General features: G+C 47.8%; 1 protein-coding gene across 3 annotated transcripts in view; it reads right to left on the bottom strand.

Annotated features, from left to right (window-relative positions):
* Positions 1-27,260, bottom strand: part of LOC125944803 (uncharacterized) — a 204,956-nt gene that overhangs the window by 156,044 nt on the left and 21,652 nt on the right. For 2 of the 3 annotated variants that reach the window (XM_049666164.1, XM_049666163.1), the window contains exons 2-3: positions 14,289-14,456; positions 3,926-3,948 (exon numbers count right to left, since the gene is read on the bottom strand). In XM_049666164.1, the coding sequence (XP_049522121.1) occupies positions 3,926-3,948; positions 14,289-14,456 (191 nt within the window). Of the gene's footprint in view, positions 1-3,925; positions 3,949-14,288; positions 14,457-24,616; positions 24,632-27,260 lie in introns of those variants that run through there. The other variant, XR_007466510.1, reaches the window with a different exon arrangement.

Consider the following 27,260-nt stretch of genomic DNA (forward strand, 5'->3'; position numbering starts at 1 on the left):
AGGATCTCTCGGCCAAGGAGGAGCAGTATTCCAGCCTCATCAAGAGGCGGTATCTGAGTTGCTACAGCCCTCAAGTGCGGGTAGTGCCGTGCAGTGTCAGGTGTTGGAATTTCACCTCTGTTTTCAGGGATTTCCTCGCACTCGAGGAGAGGCGGAAGAGGAAACTTGATTTCGCCTGACACGCTCTGCACGAAGAAGCCTTGAGCAATTCTTCCAACCACTTCAGTGCTGCCGGAGCAAGTGCGTAGCGTGTACTGCGTAGGGGTCCCCTTCACCTGGAACTCGTTGAGAAGTTCAGGCCTAACCAACGAGCGATTACTCTGATCGTCAAGGATCACGTAGCCTCTGAGTGTCTTCTGAGGCTGAGTTTCATGGGTCACCTCTACGAGGCAAATTTTAGCGCAAGACCGAGTGTCGTTTCCAGCGTTTGCCACTTCGGTACGCCTAGATGTGACTCGTCTTTCTGAGTTTTCTGCGGTACTCTGCTCAGACGCACTGCTCTTTGACGGCTCTGAGATTGGCGATGCTGGGTGAAGCGCTGTGGCATGGTCACCACTGTCGCATATGCGGTGCATCACAACTGCCTGACATTGCCTCTGCATGTGGTTCTTAGATGAGCAGCATCGTAGGCAAATCCCTTGCTTCTTTAGGAAAGATAGCCGCTCTTCCAAGGTTTTGTTGCGGAATGCGCGACACCTTTCCAAAGGGTGAGATTTTTTGTGATGTGGGCACCACCGTTCTAAGTCTTTAGATTCCAGCAGCTGCTCGTTAATAGTGGCATCTTGATTAATCTTTGCAGAAGCAGGATCCACGTCTGTTTTTCTCGCTGACACAGATGATCTTTGCCGTGTGTTCTTGGTAACATTGCCTTCCTTTCTTGGATTGAATTCATACGAGGCATTTTGTGGGTGTAAGATGAAACTTGGGTCGTTCCGCATGCTGGCCTGATCTCTGACAAATTTGCAGAAGACCGAAAAGGGTGGAAATGCAATGTTGTGTTCTTTCTTATATTTCGACCCTGCTGACATACAATTCTCTTGAAGTCCAGGCGGCAACTTCGAGACAATTTTGTTTACCCCTCTTGAGGTATCCAAATAGCTAAGACCGGCTAGATACGGATCAGTTTTCGCAGCCTCGAGTTCTAGTAGAAGGTCGCCAAGCTCTTGGAGTCTGTTATTATCCCGGTAAGCTATTTTCGGGAAGTCTTCCAGCCGCTTCAGCGACGCATCCTCAATTGCCTCAGGGCGCCCAAATGTCTCGTCTAGCCGTTTCCACACGACGTTCAAGCCCGTTGAAAAGTCTTCGACGTGCACTGATTTCAACCTCCGAGCCTGGTGTGACGATTCAGGACCAAACCATTTGATGAGAAGGTCGAGCTCTTCCTGGGCAGAAAGACCTAGATCTCTGACGACGCCTTTGAACGATGACCTCCAAGCGCGAAAGTTCTCAGGTCGATCATCAAACTTGGTAAGACCGCTTGAAACAAGGTCTTTGCGGCACAGGAATTTAAGAACATCGGCTAGCTCTAAGCTTGAGCTGTTGTGTGTCGGCGCATACACAGGCGGCTGCGGATCAACTTGTAAATCCATAGGACCACTCGTAGCTCCAGCATGCTTTGAACTTGGGTTGTTAGGGGCAGCATTATTGTCAAGTGGCCGTTTATCAGCTCGCTGGCTCATCGAATCATTCGCAGCTGTGGTGGCCCCCGACGACGTGTGAGCATTGATTACGCGGCCGCTAGAGTTGGAAACATCCACCTCAGGAAACACAAGCGCAGCGTCGCGTAGAGCATCCTCTTCATTGATAAAGCTCCTAGTTAGCTGCGTTCGGTCTACAGAAGGGAGCGTGCGCACGCGCTCCCCGCCATCCTGCTCCGCGGCTTCCTCGAGCGCATTTGCCTGTGCTTCTGCAGCTGCCGCTTCTTTTTCATGCAGCAAAATATCCAATTCAGCCTTAATTCTTGCCTTCTCAATGCGCATCGCGGCCTCTCTGCGACCAAACTCTGCTCTGACCCGGACGGCTTCTGCTTGCGCGCGTGCCTGTATGGCGGCTAGGCTGATTATTCACGAGCCCGATCGTCGTGACCTCGAAGAAGCGCTTGAGTAGGCCGATTGAGAGTGCTGCGACGTTGTCTCTTGTAAGCGGTCGCGTTCTCGTTCTGTAGCCTCATGCAACTTGTCTCTTACAGTCACATCACGATCTGCGTCGATTGCCTTCTAAAGCTCTAATTCCTGCCGGGATTCAGATGTGTTCGTTTTGGCGAAGAAGGTAGCGTATCTGGCGGTGACGTGCTCGTAGCGCTCATAGCTTGCACGAAGCTGCGTTGACGCGCTGTTAATGTCTTCGTCTTTTGCACATGACAACTTGGTAATAGCGGTCTCCACGTTCTTCCATGCAGCGTCTACTCTCTGACAGTGTTCTTCGCGGCTCGTTTCATGCGCTTCTTTGCCTTTCATGGAAAGCGCAGTTGCTCTTTGTCATCTAATGTTTGCCGTAGAAGCTTCATGCTCTGCTGTTATATCTTGAGAGGTTTTAGGCGTCAGCTTGTCCTGATCCCTATTGGCGTGCGTGCTTCACGACGTATCTCACTCAAAGCGGACGTATGAAGTGAAGACTGCTAAGCTGCGCGATGAAATTTGAAACGAGCCCACCTTGTCGTTGCCTTGTGTGACGTCAGCAGCTCAAGACCTTGGCGATGCCGTGTCCTTGCAGTAGGCGGATGTCATTGCCAAACCCGAGGTCTTGCCGTGCGACGTATCCCACTGTGGTGGATGTTGAGTTGGGCGCCGATGGCAGATCGACTTCACTTTTTTACTATGCTGGCCTCGCGGATCGCACTTGACGGGATCAAAGCGCCCGCTATCCAGCTAGATAACGGGTCGAACGAAGTTGAATATTTAAAACAAACTTTAATAACATTGGGAAGGTCAAAAAGCAAGTTAAAAACACGCAAGACGTTCAGTTTTTAGCCCCGTAAAAAAGTGGTCCTGTCTCTAGGGCTGGTGGGGCGAGTCTGGCGGTCCCGCGCTTCTTGAACCGCTGTTTCCGTCCCCGTTGTCGTCCCCCAGGCCCGGGAAACACCACCCGACACCTCGCAGCGTCGTCACTGGGTCAGTTCCAGGAACCGCACGAAGGGAGCGGCTCCTTTGTCTCGCGCACAGCTCCGAGTCCGCGGGGGGTCAGTGAAAGAGAAAGCAATAAAAAAAGAAGGGAGGCTGGCTTCCCTCTTGTAAGTTCGGCCGTGCGTTCGCAATGCGCACAGAACAGGTACGCTTTTTTGTGATAGTTTATACATTAAGAGACCGATATGCAGTCAATGGACTTTCTCACAGGTTACACATGCGTATAAAGCTGCATCCGCCATAAGACCGTCGCTCAAGTAAAGAAAGGACGGAGCAGTTTTGTAAAGCGATGTCATAATATTTCAAGCAATGAGAAGAGGCCTTGGCTAAACCAAATGATAGAGTTCATTACACAATCTAGGGCGCTTCTCAATGGCTGCTATGAGTTGGGCAGTAGTTATGAGGAGGCGGGCTTCAGTAGTCGGCCGTTGTCTCCAATAAAGACACCAAGACCACATTAACTGAGCCTTTTTGTAATTGAATTTTTTTCTTTAATGAAGTCTAACTGCTTCCTATTTTTGCTCAGAACGCATTTATTCTATGATAATGTTTTCAGTACTTCCTCTTGCCTATGATGACTGTTACGTTATTGATGCGCCAACATTGCATTAGAGTGGTTATTGGGTGGTCATGCTGCGTTTCAGCGCACACTAGGGCTCCGACCGTTCAGATCCGGGACCAGTACTTCTCACAGCAACCGGGGTTGAGGAGACCTAGAAACTTGTTCAGAAGTGCGAGAGATGTACTCGATTTTGTGACATATATCTGTAGAATTATTTTGTAACTACGCAAAAAAGACTTACATTTCCACCCAGTGTGAGAGGAACTTTTTGTCAGGAATATCCAAGCGTGATGTGTATATGAAAAAGAAGACATCAAATATTTGTGAAATAAACGAAGAAATATCAAAGAATAGTTGTTGACGACATAGAATAAGAGAAAAAAAATAAACAAAAATGATTGTGCCGCTATCCTGTACTACATCCCGAATTTTTTGCTTGTTCTAGGAAAAACATGAAGTGCCAGGTAACGCGCCATTTAGGACTACCTTTTGGTGTCTCGTGGCACGCCGCGATCAAGCAGGAAACCCAAGTGTACAAAATATTTAAGCCATTCGTGACATTCTTTTCACATAAAGCAGATGCTCAGGTTTTCTTGAACACCGTTTAGGAAAACAGTACACTCTCTAGACTAGAGCGCCTAAAGCGTAGTGATGGTGCTTGCTTCACTTTGGAATGAGTTTTAGGTGTGAAGGGGGTGCGGTCTTCAATCCGTTATTGACTTCAAACGTCCGATGCATATGTTGAAATACAAGTCCACATTGAGTGAGCGTTTTTGTAATTGAATTTGTTTCTTTAATAAAGTCCAAATTTTTAGCTATTTTTGTTCAGAACATCTTGATCCTATGATAATGTTTCCAACAATTCCTCTTGCCTATCATGACTGTTACGTCATTGATGTGGCAACATGGCAGTAGAGATAGAATATAGAGATGGAAAGTCACCAGACACTGTATTATAAAAAATCACAACAAAACGAAAAATAAGGAGAATGCGCTAAGCGATAATAATTACGTTCTACCATATGGAGGCAATAGAGCCTAGACTGAAAGCAAACAACACAAGTGGTCAAATCTGTAGTAGGTCAAGTCAAGATGCCACGATGAAAACACTTGAGTCGTAAGGCATGCAGCGGACCTGCTTCGACAATATTTGCCTGTTGCAGCCACTCTTTCCGCAGCAATATTGTAACGAGCATACAAGAAGAGGAGGACGAAGTGCTTCTAGGCCTGGTTGCGCGCTCACCATCATCCATCTCCTGTAAATAAAGTCATTTCTGCCCAACTCTCCGTAACAGTTGTGGTGGAAGGTGCTGGGTAATCGACACCCGAAGACGGAGGTTATACCGCAAGTTCTTCGTCGAAGCCGCCGCCTTGCTGGACTCCCACCGAACCCAGCGGAGTTGGAGATGTCCCGCGACGCGGAAGAGCAACGGCCTGTCCCAACCTCTGCCAGTTCTGCCCAGCAACTACGAGATGCACGTCCCTTCGCCGGAAAACCGGGCGAAGACGTCGATGAATGGCTCATCCATTACAAACGGGTGAGCGCCTACAACAAGTGGAATAGCACTTCCCAGCTTTCCAACGTTGTGTTCTTTCTTACGGATACCGCGTTGGTGTGGTTTGACAACAACGAGGAGACATTCACAACATGGGAAAGATTTGTTTCGCAAATCAAAGAGCGCTTCGGTGACTCCGTGACGAAAAAGAAAAGGGCAGAGCCACGGTATTATCGACAAGGCCCCGTGACTTATGATGCCGGGACGCGACCAGAGCAACGTCGACCCTACTACCAGGACCCCAATTACGACCGATACAACCGATCCCAGCGAACACCGGAGGCGAGTTACCCAAGAGAGAACGAACTCGCTTACCGCCCACAGAGAGCAAGCATTGGTTTTGAAGAGTATACAGGGAACCGTGACCCTCCCGTGTGCTACAGCTGCGGTTCCACGGGACACATAGCTCGTTACTGTCGCCAACACCGTCAGCCACGAAGGACACCGCCGATGTTTTCGCCACCTGGAACCCGTACTTCGCACGACCCATGGACCAGTCCACTTCCCACGGACCGTTTTTCGCGCGAGATCAGACGCAGCGATTCGCCAGCGTCTGACCGCAGCCTGACACCACCAATTAACCGTCCTCGTCGTTCTCCGTCCCCTCGGCGCCGTGCATCTTCGCCCCCGCCGGGAAACTAGCCTCCGCGGCCGATGGAGGTGAGGTCGCCGGACGGTCTTTGGATGAAATACCTCTGCCTGCTGTGATGATCAAAAACAAAGTGAATGTGCTAGTTAACGGATTGCCGACCACTGCTTTAGTTGATACTGGTTCGAATGTGTCTGTCATGAGCCTCGCTTTCAAGAACCGCCTAGGCCACAAAGTTATGTTTTCATGGGACGATGCCGTTACCTTTCGTGGAGTGGGCGGAGAGTGGCTCCACCCCCTCGGTGTTTGCGCTGTAAGTGTTACGTTGGCTGGGAAAGTGTTTGTGTCGGAGTTTTTAGTCCTTGCCCGCTGTTCGCACGATGTAATTCTCGGCATAGATTTCCTTCAACACTGCGGCGCTTCTGTGGACTGTGGAAATGGTGAAATCCATGTGAACGAGGTGCTTTTACCCGCGCTTTCTGGACAAAGCTCGTGTGACGAAGAAAGGAATACACTCAGTGTGCTTGATGCAGTGCTTGCCCCCTCATGGTGCCTAACGCCCGTTCGTGTTTGTGCAACTACTGTTGACGCTCCTTGCGTTGACCTCGTGATTAGGCCCATCAGCATTAACTGTGCTAAAAAATGTATACTCGTGCCTTGCTCTGTCGTGTGCTTGACGAGAGGAGTCGCAACGTTGTGGGCGCTGAATTGTTCCGCCACGCCAGTAGTTCTGCCTCGAGGCATGAAAATTGCCCTTTTCGATGAAGCTTCATGCAGCTCAATAGCAGTACTCACAGCAGAGCCCGCTCCTGCTTACTCTCCATGCGATTATCGCCCTTCTGAAGAGCTGATTCTCGGTATGATCAGCAAGGCTCTCTGCACACCTGAGCGTCAAGCACTGGTACAAGTCCTATCTCGACATGTTGCTGCATTTGATTTTACCCACGGAGATAAGCCACTTGATTTACCATCATCACGAGCTCGCCACAGAATAGATACCGGCTCAGCACAGCCCATTCGCCAGAAGCCCTACCGCGTGTCATCCTCAGAGCGCAAGGTTATCGCAGAACAAGTTAAGGAAATGATGAAAAAAGGTGTTGTTCAAGAGTCTTCCAGCCCATGGGCAGCTCCAGTAATCCTCGTCCGGAAGAAAGATGGCTCCTGGAGATTCTGCATAGATTACAGACGTCTAAACGCTGTGACGAAGAAGGATGTCTACCCACTACCGCGAATCGACGACGTCATCGATTGCTTACACGCTGCTTCTTATTTTTCGACGCTTGATCTACGATCGGGGTATTGGCAAATACCTATGGAATCTAAAGACAAGGAAAAGACCGCATTCGTGACCCCAGATGGCTTATTCGAATTTAATGTTATGCCTTTTGGCCTCTGTAATGCTCCCGCCACCTTTGAAAGATTCATGGATACAATATTAGCTGGCCTAAAGTGGGAGATATGCATGTGTTACTTGGATGATGTTGTAATCTTCGGCCGCACGTTGGAAGAACATAACGCCCGCCTGAGTCTTGTTCTGAGTTGCATCGAGAAAGCTGGACTAGTTTTAAACTCAAAAAAGTGTCGGTTTGGCGAGCGTCAAACATTGGTACTGGTACATCTAGTCGACAAGGATGGCGTCAGACCCGATCCCCGTAAGATTGAAGCAGTCAGCTCTTTCAAACCACCACAGACAGCACGAGAACTTCGCTCCTTCTTTGGTCTATGTTCCTATTTTCGTCGTTTTGTACCCCGATTTGCCGATATTGTTCACCCGTTGACATCTATTCTGCGACAGGATGTATCCTTCACATGGACACCGGAGTGTGACGCATCATTCTCGCAACTGAAATTTACACTAACGTCAGCACCCCTCTTGCGTCACTTCGACCCATCTTGCCCGACTGAAGTGCACACCGATGCTAGTGGAATCGGAATAGGAGCGGTACTTGTACAACGTCACAACAACGCCGAACATGTCGTTACATATGCCAGCCGTTGTCTAAGCAAGTCCGAGCGCAATTATACGGTTACGGAGCAGGAATGCCTGACAGCTGTTCTCGCCGTGCAGAAATTTCGATGTTATCTTTACGGAAGACCATTTAAGATAGTCACCGATTATCACTCTTTATGCTGGCTGGTTGGCTTGCGTGATCCATCAGGTCGACTGGCGCGCTGGGCGCTGCGCCTACAGGAATATGACTTCGTGGTGTCATACAAGAGCGGACGTCGTCATGCCGACGCAGACTGCCTTTCTCGCATTCCTCTTGCGACTTCCGACTGCGAAGCTGAGAATTTTGATGACTATCTCGCTGCCATTACTCGTACGTTCCCCGACGCGGCAGACTTTCAGAGAGAGCAACGCAATGATCTCAACCTGGATCCGCTGTTTGCCGCCGCTCGTACTGCTCAAGGCAGCGGTGGCTTCACCATTCGTGATGAGTTGCTGTATAAGAACAATTACTCCGGGAATGGAGCACGTTTTCTTTTAGTTGTTCCCGAGAGTCTCCGCGCCGACGTCTTACGCGCCATGCATGACGATGCGATATCTGGTCATTTTGGTGTCGTGCGAACGCTACACCGCACGCAAGAGCGATTTTACTGGCCCAACATGTACCAGACAACCAAACACTATGTCGCTAGTTGTGAAACGTGTCAACGTCACAAGCGACCAACCACCGCTGTACCAGGTCCCCTGCAGCCATTGACACCGCCCAGTACACCTTTCGAGCAAGTAGGCATTGACCTTATGGGTCCATTCCCGTTATCTAACAATAAGAACCGTTGGATAATCGTTTGCGTGGACCATCTCACACGGTACGCAGAAACTGCAGCCATACCCTCTTCCACCGCTGCATGTGTGGCGCTTTCCTGCTGCGTTCCGTAGTTCTTCGTCATGGTCCGCCGCGTGTTATCATCAGTGACCGTGGTCGCCATTTCACTGCGGACGCCGTTGAGGAGCTACTTCGTCTGTGCACTTCTGAGTTCCGTCACTCCACACCGTATCATCCACAGACCAATGGCCTCGTTGAAAGGACGAACCGAACACTGACCAACATGCTTGCCATGTATGTTTCCTCCAACCATAAGAACTGGGACGACGTGCTGCCCTTCATAACCTACGCATAGAACACGGCGAAACATGAAACCACGAACTACAGCCCATTTTATCTCCTCTATGCAAGGCTACCGCGCAGCCCTCTCGATACTTTCTTAAACTTTATTCTGCACGACGACGATTCTGTGTCAAAGACTGTGTGCCTCGCTGAAGAAGCCCGCCGAATAGCCCGCCTTCGTATTTTGGCCTCGCAACACCGTTCAAAGGACCGTTACGACGAGCGTCACGGGCCTGTTTCGTTCGCCAAAGGCGACTTGGTGCTTCTTTGGACACCACAACGCAAGCGGGCCTTGTGTCAAAAGTTCCTGTCCCACTATTCCGGCCCATACGTTGTCCTGGAACGTTTGAGTGAACTTTGTTATGTGGTAGCTCGCCTCCTGGACAATGGCCGGCGATCAAGTAGAACGCAAGTGACTCATGTTGCTCGCCTGAAACGTTTTTACCCTACTGATGCCTCCTAACTCGCCCTACGGGCTTCGTCTGCTTGTGGGGGAATGTAACGAGCATACAAGAGGCAGTTGGAAAGAAGAGGAGGACGAAGTGCTTCTAGGCCTGGTTGCGCGCTCACCATCATCCATCTCCTGTAAATAAAGTCATTTCTGCCCAACTCTCCGTAACAATATGTTTATGGCAGCAGTTTGCAAACGACTACCACATTGCTGGCGCATAAGGTCCCGAGTGTAATAAGACAATAACGAGCCCCTCCTATAAAGAACGGAGAGACTAAAAGGAAGTAGAAGCGAGAGATACCCGACGATTTTGTCAGCATTATTCTGGAATGCAAGGCTTGTGTACTGGTGATATCTTACGTTTTCGTGACAGCGCGGACCACCATCACCCGAGGAAAGGTCACCACTACCAAGAAGACGTTGCAAGACGGTCTGCAAGAGCACGTGGTAGAGATCGTGGCACCTACAATATTAGTGCCTTGGAGCACATGGAGGCCTCAACGCCAGCAACCTTCAACCGACCGAAGTCATCTCCGCGACGCCCTCGTTCACAGTTTGACTCCGCTACGTCGGCCGTTCAGCACCACGGGTCAAGCGCCGCTGCGTACCCCATCGGCAAATGAATACCTTCACGCATTATCATCATAAACTACCAACTGACTGACGAGCCTTCGTTCACAGTATTGAAACTCCCTTTTATTCGCGCCTTATCTCTTTCGGGACTGCTTTCGCCAATCGAATATCACGTGCATGTGACATTATCCTGGACCTAACCGCATGGGTCTGCTTCATTCAATCTCAGGGTACCGTTTCCCGAGATATGTCACTCTCTCTGCACAACTGCAACCACCCATTTTTGACGGCAGCACACTATGGGCTGCGTTTCACATAACACTTGCAGATTTTAACACGTGGACCTTCCAAAAAGATGCCCTTATGCTTGCTTCAAAACTGCGTCCCATGGTGGTGGAGCTTTTGGAAAATATTGCGGAATCAACCCGTTCAAAATACGGTGCCTTGGTTTCTGCGCTTAAGCCTAATTTTAGCGATAGTGTTCGCCATCAGCTGTTCCTCACCCAGTTGCAACAAGCCCGCCAAGGTCCGCGCCAAATTCGCTGGCTATGTTGAAAGGCTCTCTAAATTCACTTGCACGATGTCTGTGTCCCAAAGGACTGATATGGTTAAAGGACTGGATTGATATTATTGCCCATATCGACACCATCACTCATAGCACCATCATGTTCTGTGCTTACAAGGCTTGCTCTTTAACTTTATCGGCCGTAATTGGTCTCTTTTCTGAGACAGAAACAATGGCACGCATCACAGTGCTTCGACGCACAAGCTGCCGGCTCGTGCGAATGGCATGTGTTTTTTGCAACCAAAGGCATTTTGCGCAATAGAGACTGGTCAGAACACGCATATCTCAGCTAATAGCTTGTTTGCAGACTCAAACTGCATTATCGAGCTGTCACACGCTGTCTCCTGTCGCCGCAACTTATCACACTCCTCGGTGGCCGTGCAGCCTGTCAGCAGCTCGGTATAGTTTGCCTCATTGTGTGCTTGGGACCCATTTTACACGGTTTAAACATGCTTTCTTTCACCACCTACTGTGCGTACCCTCGTAGCTCTGACAAATCTTGACGGAGGTAGCGTCAATGTTTTTCAGATCGCTCTTTTATCCTTTAAGCTTATGGATTGTGAATGCCCGTTTACATAAATAAATCTTGCGTCCTTTTTTTGTCCTTTTTGTACTTCCTGCATTTTGAACTTCATTTATTATATAAAAGCGCCCGATCGAGTCAGTACTAAAGTATGACTGACGCTGTCTGGTATTGCTCCGACAATAATTTTACTTGAGAATAACCCACTTGCAAAAATCTTAATCAGATGAAATATTACAACGCTTTTATTTGCGCATGTGCTATTTTATCATGAATAAGGGCAATCTCTACGATCACAAAAATATAATAAAACATTAAAATGTACTGAACCAAAAAAATTTACTAATGCACACAGTAAACACCCAGTCCTGTTTTTTTCGGTCACCGGAGGCTCACCTCCGCACACGTTTTGCCTCCATGTTCTTTGACGCCGTTCGCACCAACGTGGGGCAAATGGATGCGAAGCCTCAGCCTTTCATAAATCGAGATGAGGAGCTTCTCTACAGACTCGCTGTGTTCGTGGGAGGTCTTCACGCAAGGGCGCACCATTTTCGTCAAATCTTCGCACCAGGAGGTCTGAACTCGAAGAGAGTGTCTCTAACTCTGCGCGGCGGGTCAGTTCTCGCGCAAAGCGGTGAGCCACCTCATTCAAGTCAGGGGGGCCCTCGTCAATGGGGGTGGCGACGTGCGCTAGGAACCACATGATCGCGGTGCTATCGAAGTGCGGTCGAGCAGCCTTTCTTCGGATCTGAAGAGCTTCGGAGGAAATGTGCCCCAGCGCCTAGTTATCGACTTCGTAACTTGTTGTTCCCGGTGTGTGAAGAAATTGCCTCACGCACGGCAGCTTCAGGGCGCACTTCAAATCATAAGCGTTCGGAACAGGCTTCCTGATGCGCACTACTGAAAACAAATTTTAAAAACACTCTTTTAAAATTTTCCTTGTGAGGAAAAATTCATATCCTTCAATCCGCAAGAGAATGTCGTGCTGATGAAAAACAACTGTTGTTATTATCACAAAACCTGCCTGTGAAGGCTTGCACTGCGCCATGCTTCCCATTTTCATTCCTTGAAAAGTTTCAAGTGTTGAGCTCGTGAGCTCGATTGCTTAGTAATACTTCATGTCTCGAAGGCTGAGAGCAACTGAAGGGTAGCGGGAAGACATCAATGTGTACCGCCTGAATACGAGCTCCAAGAACCATGCTGTTATTTCAGCTTCCGGCTCTATAGATTTTTCTTTGATGAGGTACTGAATTCGACGGGAAATAAACATACGTCATGATATTCACACTGCATACACACGATGACTTCTTAGGCTGCCACTTGTCCCGCGTAATCTTGACGATCCACTGCAGCTTTCTATTGGGCTCTGTCGAAAAATGGTAAAGTTTCCAGCCATTTCTGGAATGATTAGTGCACATGGGCACGCAGCAGCCAGTCATTTCTCTGAAAAAAGCGAGCGACCAAGCGGCCGCAGCTCCTTCGTTGCACCCGTCGCCTAACGAAGTGAGATAGGCAATGGCGGCGACCGTCGGGAAAAACCGGTCGAGGCGGCGTGTACCCTTTGAAAGAATGTCGCCACCCTGTACGGAGCGGCGGAGAGGGAAAGACCATTCAGGCACCCTAGGTGCCATTAACACTTAGGGGTGCCGCCTACATTACCACCAGAGTGACGGTGAAGGAAAAATACGTGCCGCGTGGACGAGCCGTCTCAGCGCAGCAGGAGTCACGCATCACGTGGTTTCGAAAACCAAAATGCAGTTTAGGTTGACAGCACAATGCAGCCGAAAGATTCTTCAGAATGTGCAGCAGGTGCGCTTAGTACTCCGAGCAAGCACAAAGCGAACGAGCGCGCTCGACAGCCAAAAGAGGCTGAGGGAGTTGCGGTGATTTGAGTCACAAGAGGGCGCCTACGCCACTTTTCGCCTCCAATCGTGAAACATTAGGCATTGCCATTGGTGAAACATTAGGCTTCTCATATGTAGATGTATTCTATTATCGAATGTGGAATTATGGAACTGTTTTAAATTGGTGCTTGCAGCAATCTTATATCACGAAGCATTTCTTGTATACTGACTGTTGATGTAATGGGCATAGGAGAGAAATTCTGGCAATGGCGCTATATTCTCTTTTGATATAACCTCTTGACCTACATTTTCTCTGAGTAGGGGCATATAATAACGCACGTTTTTAGTCTCTCATAGGTAATTAGGAAAAGTGAAATAAATACAATTCAAGATTTTTTTGTGCAGCTTGCATTGAGACAAAGAACTTGCTCATGAAATACAATCATGTGACATCTTCAAAAGAGTAGAGCAGTGTAGGATTAACGAATGAGGCAAATAATTGGTGCACAGCAGGCCCTTCGCATTCTCCAAAGCTTCAAAAGTATCTCTCCGCATTCTCTCATTTGGTTTCCCGCTCACTTGGGGTTGATTGAGGGCTCTCCCTCTAACCCTAATGAGAGCGCGCACGAGGCCGCGCGAGGACTCACTGACCGCGCCGCCTCCGCAGTCCCCCTACCCCGCGGGGAACCATTGATGACGTATAATGAAATCACTAAGCATTATTATCTGTCAAGACGGGTATTCCCCCTCCCGCACCCTGCCTTATGCAGGGCGCGGGCGGTGACCCTTCGACTTTTACAAGCTCGTGCGTATCCTAACCTTGCGGTTCTTCACGCTATATACCCTGAAAGGTATCCCAGTGCGGACTGCCCTGCCTGTGGACTAACGGCAACATTTAACCATGTGTTGTGGGAGTGTGAAGCCATCGGCTCCGCCTTCAGCAAGGATAGGTGGGCTGCGCTTTTGGGCAGCTCCGAACTCAACGACCAAACCCTGGCCGTCCAGAGTGCCCGCGATCGGCTAAGCGGTCTGGCTGCGCTTCACACGAATTGAATACAGCTCTACATTTCGTAGACACTGTGTGTGGTGTCTTTTCTGATGTATTGTTAAGTGCTACACCTTGAGTCTTCTCAAAATCAGCGGGCTGAGTTTGCGGCTAAAAATTAGGTTCTAGTACAAGTTGAACAGGTGCATTGCATCAATAATTAGCTCTCACAATCAAGTGGAGTTGGGGATAGCCAAGTGCGTGTTTAAACATGCCACTGGATACCCGCAGCCATGTGCCATAGGAATTTTTTGTTCTCGAACTGTTAGTTTTCTGCGCAGGATAATTCACTCCAACTCTATCTCCTCCAAATTATCTATACTTTGAACATCACTTCTCACTCACCACACTGGCTTCTTAGGACGCATTCATTATCTTTCTTCCGGTAATAAGCATGGCTACAGCGGCATATCTTCTCTCCATTTTTGCATGGGGAACGTTGTACTTCCGGACAAAGGAATTCGTTCTTGTATCCATTGCTGCAATAATCCACAAACTCATCCCTGCCGCAATCTATATCAGAGAGAAATGACACCGTCAAAATATTTTATAAAATTGACATGCCGTTATGTGTTTAATTGCGTGCAACTGACTCTGGCGATTTTCTTGAGCGTGCTTACACTGTGCACATATCGATTATATAAAATCAGGAAAACAATCAATGGGGAAACATAGGTATATAGCAAGTGCACGCATTTACATTTTCATCTCAATTTAAAACCGACACAATTGAAGCATCTGTAACTGTCAAAAAGAATAATATCAACGTATCAAGGAAATCGAAAATGACAGTGATTTCGTTACAGGCAAAAGTAATACAACAGCCGTAGTCTAGCAAAAATAGCTTGATAGAATGCACTTTCAGTCCCGATTTCACGCAGTGTGAGATTATTTCTGCAGCCATTAGTTACGTAAACCTGAAAATTAGTGTGAGGTTAACGCGGGAGCCTGCACAATGTTTTGGAACTGCCAATGATATCATGCCTATCATTGATTAGGTACACTACCAAGGTAACCTAAGTGTGAGGTTCATTTTATGACATTTTTGTGACAAAGAACACATTTACGCGCATTATAGAAAACCATTAGCAAAATGTGCATTGTAATAGAAAATGCTGTTTCTGATATTCTGATAAAAATTTATATAAATTTAGATATTGCTTCTGAAACCCAAAGGGTAGTTTATGAAAGACGCTGTAAAAGAGGACTCTGGATTTTTATCTACTAGCTAACGTTCTTTAACATGCCTCTAAATTTAGTTAGATGTCCATTTCTGCGTTTTCCCTCCATGGAAGTGCGGCCGCAGTGGCCTTAACTGAGCCCATGACCAAGTGATCAGAAACACAACGCCGTATATAATTTTGCGCAACCGTCCGGGATAAAAATTTTATTGTTATCATTCATATTAATGCAGATCGATAAACACAATATGAAATTCATAATGACCTGTAACTCTGTAAGTACAGCAATTCCATAACTTGTGTAACTAAATTGTAATTCTACCGTGCTCTCTGCACTGAAAGAAATTCCGTCATTATACGGAGAAGTTGCAGTAAAAATACGAAAATCATGTCAATCCCAAAAATAGGACCGAGACTTCTGTTAAAATACAGAATGTGCTCCCCGTTTGACGTTTTACGGACATTTCACACGTAATACTACAGCGACTACTCTGTGCTGCAGAAAATACAGAATTCCGTTTTATTTTTGTTATGCGAACATCCTTTTCTTGCGAGGAAAATTGACACGCTGTCTGAGTGAGCGCTTTTGCTGAGAAAGTTTCATCTAAGAATGTTTAATTTGTAGTGATGAAGAAGAACATGGAGCAAGCAGTAGTGGGGCAACATCCGGCTTCAGAGTTCCAGGTTTGAAGAGGGTACCCAGCGCCTCCACCACTTTGATAAGGAGATTTACTTACGGCAAGCGACAGGCGAAAAACCAGTACAGTCGCCAGAGAGCAACGGTCACGGCGCCAAAAGCTCGTGATCTGCGCCCACGCCCTACATCTATGAGAGCGCCCCACTACTGCTTGCTCCCTGTTCTTCTTCATCACTACAAATTGAACAAGCAAATGTTACGGATGATGAAGATACGTGCAAAATGTGAGAGCTGGCCTTCTACCAAAAGTTGTAAGAATAGATGGTATAAATATATATACGCATCCTAATCCCTGTCGCAGTTGGCCGTGCATACGGCCCTTGTGACGCTGGTCGTATGCGCAAATATACGTGCATTTGCAGTGACATTTATCTGGTGTCAGCACTTTGCAGTTTATAATACGGCATGTATGTTTATGAGAACGAAGAGCGATGGGCATACTTGCCAATGCAAACAAGCTTGCGCCGCTCAGGTACTGGTGCATAGGCAATGACATTGGTGCTATACAGAAAAAATTGTGCGCACTCTAAATCAGTACCGAAACGCAGTGAGTGGTGTAATGACGGCGATGGCGTTTAAATTTCTCAACAAATGGAGTCGAGGAGAATGGGCGGCCTATAAATTCAAGTACTGCGGCCAGATAGAATTTTGGAGCGCGAGGAACAATTAACCCAGGAGTGAAAGGGCTTTACGGAACTGTACAGTTGTGTGTTTCCATCACCACATAATATTTGCAATATATCCAATTTCTGTCAATAAATGTCCATTCATTGACACACCGCCATTACTCATAATCTGCACTGTTCATCTGTTGTCAATTGTTGCGGTAAGATGTAATCGCAAGCATTTAGCGCCTTATCTTGAAACAAAACCGGCGAGCGCGCACGTTATTGTACGGCAGCATAAAGATCGCGAACATGCACCGAAATACGTGCAAACTACGCGAAGGAAAAAAAAAACAGCCCAGTCACGAGTTGGCGCCACCATTCAACCTTTATTTCTATTTTGACCCAAGATGCGACACCGTTTGTTCATTAGCTTTACTCTAGTCTTGGGAAAACGTTATGACACAACCCATTAATTTACTCGTTCATTAAATGCACCACCCAGCCCAAATTAGCGCTAAGTAAAGCTTATTGACGCATCGCAGTACACTGCATTGCACTACATTGCAACACTGGTGTTTGCTATCTCAACCGGACGTTCGTCTGGTTGACCTCCCTGCCTTTCCTCTTATTGCTTTCTCTATCTCTTGGTACAAAATGTACTATCTTGCCGGAGAGAAAGCGTTCTCCTCTTTCAGAGATCAATTATTTGTCAAGCAATCATTTTAGTGTTCAAACAATTATTGAATAAACGGGAAAAGGAAGCCGATTCTGATTTATTTTCCGTGCTCAGAGAGTGCGGCACCAGGGGCCGTATTCTGAAACAATACACTTCGGCGATACTATCGCCTTGGCCAACGACGCGCGCTGATTGGCTGCTTTAGCGAAATTTGATGAGCTGATTGGCTGGTTGAGCACGACGTCATCCAATCAGCGCGCACCTGACGGCGATATTGTCACCCAGGCGATACTATCGCCAAAGTTGATCGTTTCAGAATACGGCCCCACGTGGCACTACGCACTCCGCTTCCTATCTCGAAGGGTCTAACAAGGCGTTGTCAAAGTTGCAAATGTGTAATAAGCCAGCTTTTATCGTTGTATGTTGTACAGATTGTTAGTTTACCTTCAATATGTCTTGACTTGTACTCAATACCGGAGGAACGCCTCAAGTAACAGAGATTGGCGCATCGTAGGCGAAGAAAAGAAGCGATGAATGGTTACGCTGCTTGACTCCTGGCACGTTCTAATTGGCAAAGTTCCAAATTTATCGCTGCGTGATGTACGCTTGTGTCCTCGCCATGTGCCGTCATATCGCGGAGATATTTGCGCTGAATGTGTTTCAGTTCGTGTACAAAACTCTGCACTCTGCGGCATCGAAGAGTGTGTCCCTTGTTCGGGTGCAAGCATGCGTTTGGATATGGGATAGCCTGCCCTCAACGGATGTTAAACAAACTACGCGTGCTCGTAACTTGCTCCTAAAGTAAGCCTGCTATAATTCTATTTGCTCGGTTTGCATAGCGTAGGAGTTAGAATGATCCATCGTAACCTTGCGTCGAGAACAGATATATTGTTACAAAAGGCTAGTAAACAGCGTGTTAGTGCTAAAATGGCACGTGAATGGAAAAAGGAAACACCTATAATTTCATATCGACCTCGTTGGTAGTGCGATCGGCTCGATCGTGATTGAAACTTTTCGTGGAACGCTTATAACCTCTTGCTCATTCGCGTTAAACCATAGAAAACAACAGTGACTTCAGTTGTGCACATAACTTGGATTAACGCTTGTACAGGATTGAGAGCAGTGGTTCACTACGTGCGATCGTCGCTTCATGCTTGCATGTGCTTTTTTATTGTAGTGACTAAAAAAAAAAAACATTGGTAGCGCTGCTGTGTCTTTCCGTGGTGCAATTGCATGCGGTGCAGCAGGACGGTGAGCTTCGAATGATGTCTGCGCAGTCACAGCAATTGTGTCGTATAGCTAACTGTAAATGTTGTATGAGTTGCACAAAAAATTGCACATCCCAGAGAAGTGACTATAATCAACATATATGTGTTTTATAAATACTTCAGTATATTTACTTTAGCGGAGAGTGGACATGCATGAAAATCAGATGATTGTGTTGATACTTAGCAAGAACAAGCTAACAAGTTGCCACGTGCGCTTATAAGAAGATGATGTTTACACTTCGATGTACTAGGACAGACCAATATGCGGCCTCTGATTAGGTAATAAGTTACATCCATTTGTATAATTTAAGAGATGGTTCGAGATAATATTGTTACGAATGAGATGAATTTATTTACAAGATGATCGAGAACACGTAGAGACGAGATGGCAGTTAGCCAGGCATCTTCTTACACACGCGCAGTTCTTCAATCTCCCCTTCTTCGGTTGCACCGCGTAGCGTAACATCTTCCTCCGGCGCAAACGAAGCTCGCCTTGTGAGTTAGGGAACCACATGGCTGGTAATGCTTGATTCGGGAACTCTATGATGGTAGGGCTTCAGGCGGGCCACTTGAACCACTTCTGTCTTCCACGACCGGTGATTACTGGAGGTCAGTTTTGCTATTACGTAGTTGACGTCCCTTAATCGGTTGAGTATCACGAATGGACAATGATGCGCTGAGATAAACTTGCGATACAAGCCTTTCTTCCGTAGAGCTGTTCACAGTAAAACGCGATGGCCTGGAGCGAAAGTGGCAGGTATATGCCGGGCGTCATAGCGTGCCTTGGTTGATACTTGGGAAGAAAGTGTTCGTAGGCGAGCAAGCTGACGGGCGTCAACGGCACGAACCAATGTCTGTGCAATGGATGTGTCTTCGTTCAATGTGAATGGCAAAATTGTGTACAATAAAGTTTTGAGGACTGCGAGCATACAACAGATAGAAAGGCGCATACCCGGTTACTTCATGCTTGGTTGTATTGTATGCGTACGTGACCGTAGGGCAGCACGGCGTCCCAATTCTTGTGATCAGCTCAGACGTACAGTGACAGCGTGTTGGTAAGAGTACGATTCGTGCGTTCGGTGAGGCCATTTGATTGAGGGTGGTACGGCGTTAAATGTCGATAAGTGGAACCGCAAAGGCGCAGCAGATGTTCAACAACGTCGGCGGTGAATTGCCATCCACGGTCACTTATCACAACACGTGGAGCGCCGTGGCGCAGGATGACAGATAGAAGGAAAAAGCACGACACATCGGCGGCAGTAGCACAGGTAAGCGCCACAGTCTCAGTAAAGCTTGTCGAGTAGTCGACGCACACAATAATCCATCGACGACCGGAAGAGCTCTTGAGAAAATGGCCCAGCAAGTCTATACCAACTTTTTTAAATTGTAAAGCAGGAGGTTTCCCAGGTTTCAGAAAGCCTGCAGGAGGCGTCGCCGGCTTCTTATGGAATTGGCAACCGGGACAACTGGCAACGTATTGTCTTGTGCTCTTCCATAGCTTCAGCCAATAAAAGCGCTGGCGTAATCGATGAAGCGTGTGAGAAAAGCTCAGGTGATCCGATGTGATGTCGTCATGCATAGCACGAAGAATCGCAGTACGCCGGCGTTCGGGAACGACTAGGAGTAACGAAGCGTCGTCAGCAGAGTAATTCTTTTTGTAAAGCAGGCCGTCACACAGCGTGAACGGTGTGGTCTGACTTGACGTGCGGGCAGCCTCTAATAGCGGTATTAGTCTAGGATCGCGACGTTGTTCACATTTAAAGGTAGGGACGTCAGGAAACTCGCTAATGCTGGCAAGAAAGTCGTCGAAGTAGTCATCGTTAGCGTTGGTGCGTGGCGACGGGAGACGAGACGAGCAGTCGGCATCGGTATGCCACCGACCACTCGTGTTGGTGACAGAAAATTTGTATTCTTGAAGACGTAACGCCTAGCGTGCCAACCGTCCAGAAGGATCTTGCAGTCCCACAAGCCAGTAAAGGGAATGATGATCCGTCACTATCTGGAAATAATGACCGTACAGATATGGCCAAAACTCCTGGATGGCGAAGACTACTGCCAGGCATTCCAACTCGGTGACAGTGTAATTTCGCTCCGCCGTTGTCAGTGTCCGACTTGCGTACGCAACGACGGGCTGGTGCCCATGGTCAAGTTGAACGAGGACGGCGCCAACGCTCACACCGCTAGCATCCGTGTGTAGCTCAGTCATGGCCTCGGGATCGAAATGGCGCAAGACTGGCCCAGAAGTCAGTGAGTACTTCAGCTGACGGAACGCGTCCTCGCACTCTGTAGTCCATACGTACGGAATGTCTTTGAGATGGAGGCACGTGGGTGGGTGAGCAAGTTGGGCGTAGTTCTTAATAAACCGGCGGAATTATGACCACAGGCCCCGAAAACTTCGGAGGTCTTTCGCTGTCTTCGATTGTCTGAAATTGGGCAAGGCAGCAATCTTTTCAGGGTCAGGTCGTATGCCAATCTTTGTCGACTGGAAAACTGAGAACGAGAGTATGGCGCTCACCGAAGTGACACTTCTTTGAGTTTAAAACCAGTCCTCTGTTTTGTATGCGGTCCACTACGACGCCAAGTCGCTGATTGTGCTCTTCGAGTGTTTTCCCAAAAATGATTACATCATCGAGATAAAAGATACAGATCTCCCATTTCAATCCGCGTAGCACTGTGTCCACAAACATTTCAAAAGTTGCTGGCGTGTTGCATAAACCGAAAGGCATGACATTAAATTCGATGAGTCTGTGTGGGGTTACAAAGGCACTTTTCTCCTTATCAGTCGCGTGCATCGGCATTTGCCAGTATCCCGTTTCAACGTAGAAGAAGTAGGAGGCTGCATGAAAGCTATCGATAGCATCGTCGATGCGTGGCAGAGAGTATACGTCCTTCTTTGTGGCTCCTTTAAGTCTTCGATAATAAACACAGAACCTCCATGTCCCTTTTCTTAACTAGTGTCACTGGAGCTGCCCAGGAACTACAAGACTCCTGGACAGCACCTTTCCGTAGAATTTCTAGAACTTGCTCGTCGATTACTTTTAGTTCTGCAGGAGAAACGCGGTACGGCTTCTGGCGAATAGGCGTCGCTCGGTCCGTGTTTATGCGGTGTTGCGTTCGTGAGTCAAAAAGCAAAATTGCATGCTCGTCTTGCAAAATAGAATACTAGCGCATATCGTAGGAGCACCCTTTGCAATTATGTACGCTTTGAAGAGGATAGGGACATGTTCGTCATGCGGGAGAATTCCATGGTGTAGTCGCAATTTGCTGCGCTCGCCTTGGCAGAAGCGTCAACGGCATCAATCGGCAACGGCAACGGAGACAGTCGCTTCTTAGTCAAAGATGGCCATCTTGAGTCCAGTCGGCAGTAAAACTTGCTCCATCGACGTGTTCACCGTCCACACGTGAGCGCGACCATCCACACATTCTATAATGGATCGATGAGTCAGTATACTTTTCTTCAACATGGTAGATGAGTATGGCTCAATTAAACCATGACAGTGATGCGGAGGACCATGCGTGGAAGTAACTGGAACAAATGCTGCAGTCTGAGCCGGTAAAAGAACATAACGGGACACGGAAAATACTCCATGCTTGTCAACGCCACATACTTCTGGTATTGGTCATATCACGTGTCTTCGAAGAGAAATTTCCCTAGCCCCACAATCTAACAATCCACCAGATTCACCAAGGAAGTCAATCCCAGGGAGGATGTTGTGAGTGATGGGTTTCAAACGAATACAGTTGGAAAATCATCTCCACCAACAACTAGAGCCGAGCAAACACCAACGGCCCGCAGAGTTTCGTCCCCAACTCCACGAAAACTAGTCTTTCGGTCCCACGCGAACATAACCTTGTGTCCAAGACGATTTTTAAACAAAACACTCATCACTGAAACTGCAGCACTGGTATTCGCTAAAGCATGAGTACTTAAACCATCAGCACAGACACACACTTTGTTTTTGAACATGGCGACAGGCGGAGGACTGCGTGACCATCTGGTGACCTCCCCTCCATCGGTCGCACCAGCTAGTTTCCCAGCTGGAGTGGTGGTGAAAGTGAGCGATGGTGAGGCGATGGCGAGCGGCGAAAGCCGGTCGGAGGTGGAGTAAAGGCACGTTCACACCTAAGGCGGAGCGGGTAACCGGACAGGCGGTTCCTGCAAAGCGGCCACGTATTTTCGGCTTTGCAGAAAATCCGCGGCCACTTCGCCGGATCGCGCCCGTGCCGATTTTTTCCGCGCGGAGAAGTTGGCTGCTTTGGCCGCAGTCAATCAAAACCCGATAGGGCGGAAGTGCTGGTGAAAGAATATAAACATCCGGCCGAGAGAATGCAAATGGCGTCCACCATGTCCGAACCGGCTGTGTTCTCTGGGGAACTGATGCTCGACACAATCAAGCAGGAACCGGTCCTGTACGACAAATGTAACCCAAGGCTTTTATCGACAGTAATAACGAGCTATGGAAGAAGATTGCGCAGGATTTGGGTGTGACAGTGCGAAGTGCAAGGTGGCGGCATGTCCAAGGTCGATCCAGATAGGTCGCGAAGCTTCGAGCGCAAAGCGGTTAGGAACAAATTGTCACTGACATCAGCGAGGGTGGTTATGGGAGCAGCGATTGAAGCGCGACTATGTTTAGAGGGAACAAACATTGGGAAAGAAAAAAGTGTTTTTAATTAAAGCGAGACACAGTTCAACTCATTCAACGAAAATGAAATTCCTAATCAATTTCATAAACGCATGACGAGAAAGAACAACTCCATTTTACTCGATTATTGTCAATAAATACCTTTTTTCGGCGCCCACCGTAAGAGCGCCTACGGATAGCGGCGGGCGTTGACGCCGCTATCACTTGCAGTGGAACGTAACTCTTGAAGTGGGCAGGAAGGCGCGCTCGTAAAGTTCACTACTACAAAACGCCCCGACCCTCGTGTTGCTTTGATTGTCGACGTTTGTCTGAATTTGGTGACGCGAACAGTTTCATTGTTTCTTAACCTGTTCAGTCAAAAGTAGTGAGTTGCGACCGCCAGATAATTGTTTACTTTAGTTGTTTTCGTGGGACAGCACTGGCCGACGGGCTTGGCGTCCGACGAAAGGACGAGGGCTCTACACTCAAAGCGTTCGTCTGCCTCCAAGGAAAGTATCTTCTGTGCAGCGATGCGATTTCGACACCCGTACGGCTGATCTTTTCCTGCATCGCTTTCAGCGCTTAAATCTCGAAACGCTCATCACGTCGAATGGCGGGACATTTAAATAGACAGCTACAATGGCAGGCCTCCAAAAACAAATTTCGCGCCTTCGAGAACACAATGACATCACTTCTGTTTTTAATGCATATGACGTCAAATTATTTCTTCTTCCGCCGGAAGTGTTCCCTCCTCACATAGATGGCGATGAGCCCCAAGAACCGCCGATGAACCACTATGTTTTGAACATATGGGCTTCTATGGAAGCTTCGCTAGCAGGTATATTTACCTTGGCACGTCCGTGAAATTTCGGGATGCTTCGCCTCCCCGGCGGCGCGGGCAGCTAGACAACCCGGCCGGTCTGAAAAGCCACGCGCGCTCGGCGCCTCGCCGCTTTGAAAATCCGCTTGGCCGCTTTGCCGCTCCGCTTTCGGTGTGAACGTAGCTTAAAACTGTGGTGGAAGGCTGGAGACTCACGTCGGGATACATGTTCACGCGGATTTCGTCGAAGAGGTGCAGCGGACTGCGACGGCGTACTGTACTGCCCTCCAGATTGATACTCGGGGATGGCCAAAACCTGCTCCTGCTGTCTGAGACAATACCTAGCGATATGTCCACGGATTCAGCAGGTAAAGCAATTAGGTGATTTGCGGTACACAGGGATGTCATAAAATGGAGGCTGAGGCTGGCTGTATCGGGGAGAAAGGCGTTGGGGTGGTGCGGCCTGACTGTGTTCGAAGTTACGCGAAGGTTGCCGGAAATCCGCTGAGTCGACGCGCACACGTTCACCATGCAAGGGTCGATTTTCGCTGTTAATTTGCGGTTGGCAAAGTACCGTCTGTTCAGGACAGCGTGCGTCAAGTGTGCGTTGCTGGTACTCCCGTCCTGCGTCTCTTCCTTCACCTTGTGCTTGAAAGTGTGCCAGTTCTTCCTTAACGAGTTGACGTACCAACAAAGCGATGTCGTGGGAGGTGGAGATGTCCATGATTGCGACCCTAGTGAAGCTGTCAAGTCTACTAACTTTTGGCAATATTCGTCGCGTCTTCAGCGCCTCAAAAGCACGACAGTGACGTCTTATAGATCAGAAGGCATGCGCAGGTCGTCCTTTGAAATAAGAAAATTGTAGACATCTTCAGCGATGCCCTTCAGATGTCCAACCTTACCTTCATCCGACATGCCCGTGTTGACAATTCCCCACAGTATCAATACTTCTTCAATGTAAGTTGTGCATGTTTCCCCGGGCAACTGTGCTCTTCGCGAATAAAAATGTTTGTGGGGATGGTTGGCAGTGTTGGGCGAAAGGCGTAAAGACAGCACTACAGCAGAGTGACAAAGAGACAGCAGAGTGGGCATCTGAGCAGCAGTCGTTGCACAATGCCTCATGCGCAATTTTCCTTCGCTAAATTAGAGACGGGGTTTTTTCCAAACTCCGTACTCTACAGCAAGTGGCATCCAGCAGTATTCAGTTCAAAGAGCAAATTCTGTAAGGAGGCAGCAAATCTGGTTCACATGGTGTGGACATGTCCGTCTAAGCATGATAGCTCGCGCACTCTAGAATCCCGGGAGGCTTTTCTCCGCAGCCCAGACCCCAAAGTCCAGCAGGACACCATCGGTCAAGGCCTTGCTGCTGCTGTGTTCCAGCCGACGGCTAGGGGAGACGGGGAGAAGGATTTCTCTCCTGACGTTCATTGACTGGTGTTTTTAATAAAGTTGTTCCTCCTCCTCCGTAGATTTTGCTGATGATGGCCGTTTTTTCACCTTCTGCGTCCATCCACTTCTGCCCTACCATGGGCGGCTGCGTTGATGCTGTCCGCGATAATCAAGAGCTTGTCACCCGCACGCATGGTCTAGCTCCATAATTTTCCGTCTTTCCTGGATGTGCCGCTAGACGGACACCTCATCGCTTTTAGAAGGACGGTAGCGGCCGAATTACCGCCTTTTACCAGCTCTTTGAAAAGCAGCTTGCTTAAGAACTACTCCTTCAGTGGGCTTGTGAGCAGCAATTATTTCTTCTATCAATTTGCCTCGCATATTTGTTTATACTGCTTCCGGTCTTCTATTTTAAGCTAAAGAAATTTGAAGTATACTTCCAATAAAGGATAATATACGAGTTTACTTTCATATCTGCATCAGCTGTTGCTTTGGTTTTGTTGTCAGCTACCTTTTATTTATTGCTTCAAGTAAAATGTATAGCTAGCAAAGTGTAAAGTACGTGGTACCTGGTAAAGCAGGGAGACTCTGTAGCAAGGATGAGAAAATACACTTGTCGAGAGAACGGGATACTCGAATATTGATGAATAATTAGTGTAGCCGGTTCGTTATTATCGAAAAACGCAGTTTATGAATGCACACAAAAACTGTTTAAAATGAAAATATGACTGCATGTTATTGTGTTGCCATGAAATGAAATTACAGAAGCCAGTGTTTTTTTACGCGTGATTGCTGTAAATATGGCGGCCTGTTAACGCTATACTATGGAATGAAATTGCGGACCTCTGAATGTTTTAGGGAATATACCTCTAAATATGAAAGCTTGTTATGGCAGCACTATTGAATGAAATGATAAGCATCTGTACATTTTACGGCAAACATTTGGCAGCCGATGCTGTTGGAAGAAGTCCAGTGAAAGCAGTGGCATTTGTTTACAGTATACCTGCCTGTGTCTGACCATGGGCTGGGCCTTCATCCCTCGATGTCGAGAACCAATCTCAAGAAGACCACCGAGATAAAACCCACACTTTGCTGCAAAGGTGAGGTAGAGCGCAGCGAATGTTTACAGCATAAGTCACTTCCCCGTGAACGAAAGCAAACGGGTTAAAAACGATTGCCCATATGGCCTGATGCGGCCAGGTATTACTGCGTCGGGCTTGTACGCAATTTTCCTCCCACCTCCTCCATGCATCCACGAATCTACGAGACACGTCGAAAAGGAGGGCTTCTACGATATTCAAATATTGACACAATTTTGGCAGCCCTGGGGTTAGCGTCTACAGCGGCAAGTATGGCGGTTTAGGCAGTACAGAAACAATGATCAGATTTTATGGTTTGCTAAAGTTCGTCTTCCTTCATTCATGCAGCTTTACCATTGTGCAAAAATGCATTTTCAGGTAAATTTTGCGTTTTTAATGTTACAGTTGGCAATGCGTGCGCCGTTCTTGGAAATTTGGAATAAACCGTATTAAAGAGCTCGACAAGGAAGTCGGCAGTAAAACTTGCTCCATCGACGCGTTCACCGTCCACACGTGAGCGCGACCATCCACACATTCTATAATGGATCGATGAGTCAGTATTCTTTTCTTCAACATGGTAGGGGAGTATGGTCATGTCACAAGCACGAAGATAGACACATGTATTACAGATATTTGCCTTTATAGTTGAAGAACCACAACGCCAGCGTTCTCTCTACTAATTCCTATAAAAGTTTTCAGCCCCTCAATCAATGGAAACAAAAATTCTTTCTCGCCTACTGTAATGCAACGACCTCCTATCAGTTGCATTCTTCGCGTCAAAAATTCGCTGTGGTCCATGTATGAAACCTTTCTTATGATCACATTGGCCGATAACATTGCAGTTCTCAAGAACATGGAAGATTGCGGCTTTAGCACAATGATTTGGCCCCGATTGTGTCGAGGCGATTGCGTAAAATTTAAAGCAGCCTGTTTCTTTCATTCCTACACGTTGGTTCTCGCTCGAACCAACATGTTCA

The sequence above is a fragment of the Dermacentor silvarum genome, chromosome 4, assembly GCF_013339745.2.
Source record: "Dermacentor silvarum isolate Dsil-2018 chromosome 4, BIME_Dsil_1.4, whole genome shotgun sequence".
NCBI classification, from domain to species: domain Eukaryota; kingdom Metazoa; phylum Arthropoda; class Arachnida; order Ixodida; family Ixodidae; genus Dermacentor; species Dermacentor silvarum.